Source organism: Chinchilla lanigera, unplaced genomic scaffold (assembly GCF_000276665.1).
Source record: "Chinchilla lanigera isolate Chin_1 unplaced genomic scaffold, ChiLan1.0 scaffold00009, whole genome shotgun sequence".
Classification (NCBI taxonomy): domain Eukaryota; kingdom Metazoa; phylum Chordata; class Mammalia; order Rodentia; family Chinchillidae; genus Chinchilla; species Chinchilla lanigera.
The window spans coordinates 33,719,987-33,729,780 of record NW_004955410.1 but is presented as its reverse complement, the minus strand read 5'-3'; the positions used below and the strand labels follow the sequence as shown (position 1 = coordinate 33,729,780).

Genomic DNA, 9,794 nt, shown 5'->3' with positions numbered 1-9,794 from the left:
CAGAATCACAGGGGACAGCGTGGAAGATTACTCCACTGACGCATTTATACAATTTGCTAAGGAGCTCAACTAAACCATAATTTTGTCTCCCAAAGGGCTCTACATTTTTTGGAGCTTGTAATTCCTAACATTTTAGAATTCAACATGCCTATGATTTAAGAGTGGAGAGGAAGCAGGTGTGGTAGCACATGCCTGTGATCCTAGCACTTGGGAGGCTGAGGCAAGAGGATCATTGCAAGTTCAAAGACAGCCCGGACAAGCTTGAATTCTGTAGCAAGACCCTATCTCAAAAAAAAACAAAAACAAAAAAACAAACAAACAAACAAAAAAAAACGCTTCAAAAGCTAAGACTATTCCAGGGCTGTTTAAGAACATGTAGCATCATCCTTCTAATAAAAGTACACTGCAAGATGTAAAGAAATGAATTTTAATTGTCATATTTAGTGCAAAAGTCTTTTTTTTTTCCTCTTTGCATTCTGTACATGGGGGCTACTGCATGACATGATTAAAAAGAGACTCGATATGGTGAAGTGCTTTCAGAGTGATTTTGTGTTAAGGTTTATGTAAAAGCAGCACACTAAAATAGAGAAAAAGAGCTGGCCACCGCAGCATTATAAAAATCAATGTCTTTCTATTAAGAAAGAAAGGTTTGGAGAGATTTTGCAGAAACTTACATGAACCTCTAGAACTTCCAAATGTAGGCTGATCTGCTTTAAATTTCCGGAGCAGAAACAGGCTGGAGCCTGAGAAGTAACCTTTTATTGATCCAGCTGTGAGGCATTAGGAAGACAGGCTGCTAACAATGGTTTGTAGTAAAATGTTCCACCACTATACAGGGTGAAAAAATGAGAGCTTTTGAAACTGTACACGGGCCCTTGAAAGGTAATGGTGATTGGAACACCTGCAGGAAATTTATCACTTTTATTAAGAAACAATGACCACACAATCCAAGATGAAAACCAGATGTCTGCTGAGTTGTTTCAGAAGGTAAAAAAATGGCTCTTTATAAGAAATGATGGTGAAAAGACTCATTTAGTTTGGCAAAACATTTTATTCACAAAATCTCCATTTTCTTCTTAACTCTCTGTTCCAATAACTCATAAGGCTGGAAGCTGATGTTGGATATTTACACAGCTCGAGTTTGAATACTCACTAATGTCTTGGCTGTTCTACATACTTGGCTGTTACCTCTATTCCGCCCGCCGATCTTTGTTCTTAAAATGTACTACTCAGTGAAGAGCTCAGAGGCTGAATACATAAAATCCTCACTACCCCGCCCCCATCCATTACCCATAATTTGTTAGGAAACCGCACTTACAAAATCATCATCTTTTTTTGGAAGATGAGGGCACTTTCTGGAAGGAAGGCAAACAGCAGAGAAATGACTTGCAATTGTAAGTGACACAAAAAGATGTTTTTAGGGTTTTAGACATTTTGGGGGAATCACCACCACCACCACCTTTGGTTAACAGCAGTCTTCTTTATATCTCAAAGACATAAATTCAATGTGCCAAAGAAATCACTTTTTTCTTAAGTATGGGCCTCATTCTAAGGGAGGAGTGAGTGTTTTTTCTCTCCTATCGCTGGTTCCCCTGCAGTTCACCTTTTGGTAAGATGGGTAGCAAGCAGCGATTTAAGTAGTTAAGCTCAAGGCAGGCTCCCAGGTTGATACAGTCACACGGTGCTTTCCAGGCAGCAGCCAATACACATTAACATCACCAGCTGTGGCATGTGAGGGTGGGGCTGCTGCTCACCTTAGGTGGCCACTTCAAAACTCTGAGGAATCTGTAATGCTCTCATTGGCATCTCTTTATACTTTCTTCCTGAGCACCAGATAGGTAGGGTCCTAAGTATATAACGCTCTTCCCTCCTACCATCAGGCAGTCAAAAGAGCAAAAAGCTGGGTAGCACAGTGCATACTATTCCGATCTCCCAACATTCCTCCACCCGCTTCTCTTACTCGGAACCTCTGGCATGTTTCCCCTTACTAGCTGTCTTGCCAACCAGCTGATGAAGAGTGGGCATGGTGTTCGGAAGCATTAAAAGGTTTCTCAGACACTTGAGGGAGCACTCATTTGTTCATGGCAAGCATTCATTTATTCGTGTAACACAGGTCAGCACTAAGCCAGGAGCCGGTGATACAGAAATGAATTGGATACGATCCCTGGCTCTTCCCATCCCTGGAATGTCTACAGCGAGGAAGCTGCTGGAAAGAGAGAACACACTACCAAGCCGAGATGCTAGTCTCTGGGCACACTGAATATTTTCCAAGACGGAGAACTAGTTCTTTATTTACAAATATGGTTTACAGCTTCTCTCAAATGTTACACCAGCCAACAGGAACATACCAGTGAATGGGTTTTATCTATAGCAACAGTTCTTTTGATCTAAGCATGAACTGCCACTGATAAAATTCAGTCACATCTTTCAGAAGAAAGCTACCCTGATCAAAATGGTTTGGTTACATAGTAAGGGCAGAATTATTCATAATTTCATTTATTATAAGACAAAGAGAGGACAAAGTACAACAAATGCTGGATCTCAGTTTCAGATCTCTCTGATGTCTTTTTTGCCCATGAGTTTGTATATCTGCACAGGTCAGGTCAAGTGGTCCCCTGTTGAACATATCCAGCACCCAGAGCCAAGTCATTGGTTCAGAATTACTCCCAATGTTTTGTGCTTTCCCTTTCTGTTGGTTATCTGGCAGTGCTAAGTGAAGCCAGCTAAAGTTTCAGTAAAAAGCTCCACATAAGAAAACTGCTTCCCAAATATAGAAGGGAATGGTGGTAGAGCCTCACCTCTCCTATGAGCTGTAACAAAACATACCAACATTTTCGTTCTGACCCGTCCTGTTCACACTCACCTATACACATATTCGTGTACTCTGCCAGTCTCACCCATACGGATGCACACCCTTAATACCAATGCTTATAAAAATGTGTAACAAAACACATGCCGCACAGGTACAAATACCCTGTAAAAATCCACAGAACCATCCGGAGGCCCCAAGGAATAGAGATAGAGATATGAGATGATAGGTATTGCTTGATGGAAAACACGTGTGAGTGGAGGCTGTAGTGAAGAAGTCGGAAGTGGGGGTAAGGAAGTGGCGGGGGTGGAGGTTACTCAGGAAACACCTATTTACTAGAATCCTTCAAAAAGATCATGTATTGTTCCCTGAACAGAGGAAGTGGGTGATGGATGGCACAAATCAGCTCAGCTTTCATGGTTTTTCTCTGCTTCTATTACTGACCAGAGTCAATGTACTACAGCATTTCATTTTCCTCGCCTGAGCAGGAAGAAGGAAAAACGGAAACAACCAAACCACTAACTCTTTGGATGGTGTCTAAATAGAATTTCACATAAACTCACCAAGTGTATTAGTGGTGGTTTTAGTTGGGTGAAAAAAAATAATAAAAAATATCTGTGAGGCCGTAGGTTCTATCTTTAACTCTGAATTTTTTAAAGCACTGAGTTAAATAAAAAATAAATTACTGATAAACATGAAAAAAGCATTATAGTGTGACAATATAATTTCATAAAGACTATCTAGATATTAAATAACATAATTCAAACTTGCACCATTTTTCCTGCCTTATCTGCTGTACTAGCCAAGCTGTTAAGTAGACACACAGGTGCACACACATATTTTCTGCTAGGGTCTTTGCCATCCGAGCTTTGCTCTAGGGTAGAACTATAGATGTTTTAAATACTAAACTATTTATAAACAAACTATATGCTGTACATCTCTGAAGCACAAAATTCATGGTGTTGACTCAGACAAAGAAGACAATATTTTTCCTGTATTTAGGTATGAGTTGGATCCTCTATAAATAAACCTCTATAGGTTTATTTGCCCTTTTTAAAATGAAAGGTTGGAAAAATATTCAACCTGAATTGAAAAATTAGTTAACCAAGGGGAACAAATTCTTTAAAAGAGTGGTTTAAAAAGTATTCAACGGTGTCCATTAAACATACTTTCTTACATGCAACATCTAGAGATAAAAACAACTCACAGTATTTCAAGTCTCCAGCTCCTATGAGTGCTCATTTTGTTATATGAGTGTAACAAAGAGGTATTCACTCTGAGAGAAACCTGCTCTAAAGCTAGAATCTAACATCTGATGGGCCTAGTTAAATCCTGACTGCATGTTAGCCCATCTCAAATACTATGAGCTGTAGTATTTCCCATCAACCTAGAAAGGGTGGTGCTATATTAGGTAAGGCTATATCCCACTAAGACTTACCAGAGACTCTAGATCTGCAGCAATCAAATAGCCCCAAGGGACAGATTCTTCTACTAAGCAGCAAGCAAAGAAAAGTAGCTTTTGTTGCTTTCTTTTTTAAGAGGATACTTAACATTTGATAGGTATGACTCCATCAATCCAAAGAACTCCGCATCTTTCAAAGCAAGTAGCTTTTGAGTCCATGAATGGGTTCACATTCAATTCAGCATCTTTGAGAACAGACCATTACCCGCAAGGTGTCAGTATCCAGAGTAACAAATCAGTTTGCAAACCCAGGGATTCAGCAGAGAAATAGTGTCCATATTTTATGTAATAAAAGACGTGAGACAGCGTGAATGTTTTCCCCAAGCGGTCCAGTGGTTAAGGATACTTCTCACCACTATTGCTCAGACCCATAAGAGACTATCTAGCCGGTGAAACAGACAGCCAGGAGCAAGCCTAGGCGACCCAGAGCTGCATCTCAATTTCAGAATGCAGTCTGCACCCAGCACTAAATGAAAGGCCTTTGTCTATAGGAAAAACAGCAGTGGACATTGACTTTAAAGAGGACTGGGACTAAGTAAAGATAGCTAATAAAAGACACCAACTTCTGTGCTCTTCAGCTGCACACAAACCACACATTCCCCACACGTTACTGCTGTCATTGTTCTTTCTCACTACAATCCCTTCAGAGAAAAAGCAAGAAATGATTATTAAGAGAGGCCTGTTTCTAGATATAATAAAGCACATATAACTCTTTCCCAAATAGCCAAAATGAACATTAAACACACCTTATAGGAAAAAAAAGAGGAACTTTCCACTGCATTTGTGATCTGACCTGATATAGACACCACACCCACACCTACTGTATAGCTGAGTCTATTCCCCTGGCTGGTGGTGCCCGTCCTAGTTACCAGGCAGAGCTAGTTTTCCTGGCTCTGGAGTTTTTCACAGTCTTACCCTCCCACTCCAGCTGGGCCTATGGGAGAAGCTGTGGCTCTCAGGGTACTGAGCAGGGCCAGCTGTACTGGGCCAGGCTGCTGTCCCCATCTTAGTGACAGGCTAATGGGCTTCATATACAAGACTGAGGAAAAAGTCTCCCTCTTCCCAATCATGTAGAACCTTTCTCTCATACTACCATCATGCCACGAGATGCTGCAGAATTGTTCGAAGCACAGAAAACAACAGATAGGAAAAGCCTCTGATACGTGTGTGTATGGGGAATAAAATATGAGAAAGAAGGATCAACCAGTCTACTCCAGTGTCACCAGGGCTCAGCTCATAGGGACAACAACTTCTTTTCCAAAATGCTGGAGGAAGTCCAGCCCTGATGTTCCTGCGGTCTCAGTTCACTCACCACTCTGTTCTTCAGCGGACAGTGGGGCCTGGAGCATGTGACAGATTGCAAAGTGCTGCTGAGGAGTGGAGGGATGACAGGTGGGAAAAGGACGTGGCACAGGATGGTAATAACTGCTACGGCAGAGAAGCATCAGAACAGCAACGAAGGCACAATCTTGTCTGACACCACAGCTATAAAAGTAGTATCTCTGGGGCACTGGAATTCAACAAACAAGTACAGTTCTGAATATTCTGGTAAACCAAACAAAAACAGCAAATCAGTGAGCTCCTCAGTAGTATAGAACTATTCTTTTTTTCTGTTTTGAGGGCTGAGGATATTTATTTGGAGTCTACATAGTCCAGGTAGCCATGGAAACTGGAGAGGTCCACTCCTGCTGAGGATTCTCTGGGACAGGTTTAGTTCAATACTGGGGGTAATGAGGCATTACCCAAAGTGAAATGGCCAGACCTTTGCTAGAGGCCCCACTCGCACAACACTGGTCTGTCTGGTCCAGGCAGACCTCAGTCCTTCTTGTCATCCTTCTGCGGCTGACTTCTTGTAGTCCCTATGTTGTTCCACACCTCTGTGTACATTAAGGTCCCAATGAAGACAAACAGGGTACCCAACCAGTGCCACAGAGTGAAAGGGTTCTGGAAGTACAGGATGGAAAAGATGAGGCTCACGAACTTGCGTAGAGTCACAACAAGTGTGACGGTGAGGGAGGCACATTCTGTCGTGAGGATGAACACACCCCGGATGCACACATACCTAGAGGAGTGGAGTTAAGGAAGTTTCTGTATGCTGTACTTGGGAGGTCAGTGGGGGCAATTTCTGACATGGTTCTTGGCTTATATTTTCACATTCTACAAAAACACGAGGGTCTGCTTTGGCTGCTCTGAGGCACCTCCTCACTAGAACATTCTGCACAACTGTCCTACCTTCCCATTTACAGATCCCAACCTGAAACTACCTAAAAGCATCCCATATCCTTATTTTGGATTCTTTTTATGATTACAACATAGGTCACTTCCAATGCAGTGATAGTAAGATCCCATTCACCTTTATTTTGTCTTGTCCCTTCCTACATGAAAGAATTTTATGGCAAATCCATAAAATGACTTCAAAGGAGTGAAGTTAATAACATTCTGTTTCACCATGTAAGAGACATACAATACATTTAAGGCCATTTAAATTATGTATGTAATAAACTAAGTCTCCATTAATTTGAGATTCCTTTCAGAACTGTGTGACAGCTTGTGACAACTGGAAATATACTTGAATACTGGGAAACCTCAGGTAAAAATCACAGCTGTCATATACTATGTTTTAACCCATCAGCAGGCTCTTCCATTTCCACATGGAGCATTTCTTCTCTTTTGCCTTCGGTAAAGAAGTTCCCTCAATGGGTCTCTTTCTCCCACTTACTCCAGAAAAAAAAAAATCAAGGCAAAAAAACCAGACTTATTCTCTCACACTATTAGAAAAAAAGAATAAACATTCCTATGTTAAAATAACAAATAAAACACACATATGATAAAAGGACCCAAAGGATACTGAGTGATAACATTCATGAGCAGGTAGAACCACATGATGGGCACTGTCACACCGATGACTGGAAGTTGATATAGTTCTGCAAAGATATATCATCATCATCATCATCACCATCATCATCACCGTCATCACCATTATCATCACCAACACCAATACCATCATCACCACCACCATCATCATAATATCATCAACATCATCACCACACGGCTGAGGATGAAACCCAGGGCCTCATCCATGCTAGCTGAGCCACATTGTAAGCCCCAGTATCACATTTTGATGGCCAGATTTATTGTCTATCTAACCAGTAACAAGGAAACAAGACCTGTCATCACACTGCTTCAACCTTGCTTGGTGGCCAGGCAGCTTGGATCTGTGAGCAGTTCTGCCTTCCAAGGCAGAAAAGGAAGAACAGAACCAAGGATGGCTGGACTGTTGCCCAATTTCACAGGGCTCTAGTCCCTGTCGTGTGTGAAGCTACCATTTACTTTCATTCTCAAAACATTTAACATTGCATGTTTAAATGCAAACACAAATTCCAAAGCAAGAGACAATCTGAAAATGTTCTTTTACTTGATTTGCAAATATTGGAGATGAGCTTGTGAAAGCATTTGCTGCTGCATCACCTACCAATTAATGGCACTATCTCTATTCCTGGAAGGCAGACTGTTTAGGGAGGGACAGATCATTTAGATAAGAATGTGATTAAAGGGGCTGGGGTTTTAGCTCAGTGGCACAGCGCCTGCCTGGCAAGCGTGAGGTCGTGAGTTCATTCCTGGTACTGGAAAAAACAACAACAACAACAACAAAGAAGAATGTGATAAAAAAAAAAAATACCAAGTCAAAAGTAAAACTGAAGATCTGTCTTGGAAACTAGCAGGTGTTCCTACCATACAACTCTAAACTCACCAGACTTATTGAAGAGAACTGCATGGTCATAAATATCAGAGGCCAAGAAGATAAAACCAGGAAGTGGAAGGGCGTGCTGTGGGAAGAAACGGTTCACAATGGTTCATATTTCATTGGAATTAAATGTAAAACATTACGGAATTATTACAGTATTTTTACAGTGACTAAAAGTTATATAAATTGATTAAGAAGTAATATAAAGGACAGGAAGTTAGAGTTACTAAGTTAAAGGTGTCTCCTGGCCCTGAATACATGACATTATACGGCATGCTATCAACCCTAAAAGTATGGTTCTTGTCTTTATAGAGTCTGATGACCACCACATAAAAATCAAAGCAAAGTATCACAGACAAAGCGAAGTAAAACATCCCTTCCTCAAGAAAAAGGAATAGGAAACACAGTCATTCTGTGCAAAAGGACTTGCTATATTTTATTATTTTTGAGAAAGGTTAAACAAACAGTCCATTAAACAAACATAATAGATTTTAAAATTACAAGGAAAGCAGAGAGCCAGGCAAGGTGGTGCACGCTTGTAATCCCAGCACTTGGGAGGCTGAGGAGTAAGTTTGAGAGGATCGTTGTAAGTTCGAGACGAGCCTGGGCTACAAAGTGAGCTCAAGGCCAGCCTGATCTGCATAGTAAGACCCTGTCTCAAAAAAAAAAAAAAGAAGGCAGAGGCAGGTTTCAATAAAATTTAGAAAGCCAGTAGGAAAGAGATATGAGGACAATACAAGGCCAGGGAAAAAGAAATGAAGATAAGAATAAGAAGAGGCTAAAAAGGAAAAAGACACAATATGTGAGGCTGAGATGCATGACAAAAACCACTCATCCCTACGCCAGCACAACAGTAATGATGAGGCACAGTTAAGCAGTTACTATGAGCCTGGCATTGCTCTAAATAAAAGATCGAAACCAAATAAAACGTTCACTAAGAAATTCACAGCCATGCATCATAGCTCCAATTAAATCTCACACTGCTTATTTGCATCTGTAGTACTAGAAGTTAACAGTAATGGAATCCCTGGGGTAATTGCGGGTTGAGGCAGCTATCTCACCTGACCTCAGAGAGTTAGGTTCTGGTATATTCAACAGCAAAGAGAGAGGACAAAGGGGAAAGTTAGAGGAGAGGGTGCTAGGTCAACAGTTGCAAATGAAGCACATATAATTAATTACACTCTCTCAAATGAATAAAGCTCATCTGGGGGACTTAAGCCTCTTGACCCCAACCTCCCCAAACTATCCGACAGATGTCTGCTTGTACACCTTCCCTTGGCCTGTTATTTTTGGGACTCATTTTTCCTTTATAGGTTTCCTGATTTCATCTACAAGAAAGTTGCAGGTCTGGGCCCTTGGGGGTTGCTCCTGGTTAACAGATGTTTCATTCAAATTGGTTGATGATGATCACCCTGTGTAGACAACTGTCTCTGATTACACATCAGCATCCATTAAAAGTATGTCAGTTTATGGGTCTCAAAGCTCTTTACTGATAATAAACTGATCCTTCAACTACATCAGAAATTCATTTGAAGTAACATATTACAATGCAGGAATTGTCAATTTCCCCAGATTTAAGAAGTTCCTTACATTATAAAATAAAGCCTCCTTGGAGTGCTTCCCAAATTGTTTGTATAGAGTCTCTTGGAATATACCCATCCTTGCTGACATCAGAAGAGCAAAAGTCAGTGCCCCAATGCCTATAAAACAAACATCAAGTTACAAGGTACCCGCACTTATTAATTTCTAGACATTTTTGTAAAGAACATTTATTATTT

At 40.9% G+C, this 9,794-nt stretch overlaps 1 protein-coding gene across 1 annotated transcript in view; it reads right to left on the bottom strand.

Annotated features, from left to right (window-relative positions):
• Positions 1-1,031: 1,031 nt before the first annotated feature.
• Slc35b4 (solute carrier family 35 (UDP-xylose/UDP-N-acetylglucosamine transporter), member B4) overlaps positions 1,032-9,794 on the bottom strand; it is a 32,765-nt gene continuing 24,002 nt past the window's right edge. Inside the window, exons 7-10 of the mRNA XM_005377537.2 lie at positions 9,607-9,716; positions 8,023-8,098; positions 7,120-7,195; positions 1,032-6,333 (exon numbers count right to left, since the gene is read on the bottom strand). Of these exons, the coding sequence (XP_005377594.1) occupies positions 6,087-6,333; positions 7,120-7,195; positions 8,023-8,098; positions 9,607-9,716 (509 nt within the window). The 3' untranslated portion in view covers positions 1,032-6,086. The remainder of the gene's footprint in view (positions 6,334-7,119; positions 7,196-8,022; positions 8,099-9,606; positions 9,717-9,794) is intronic.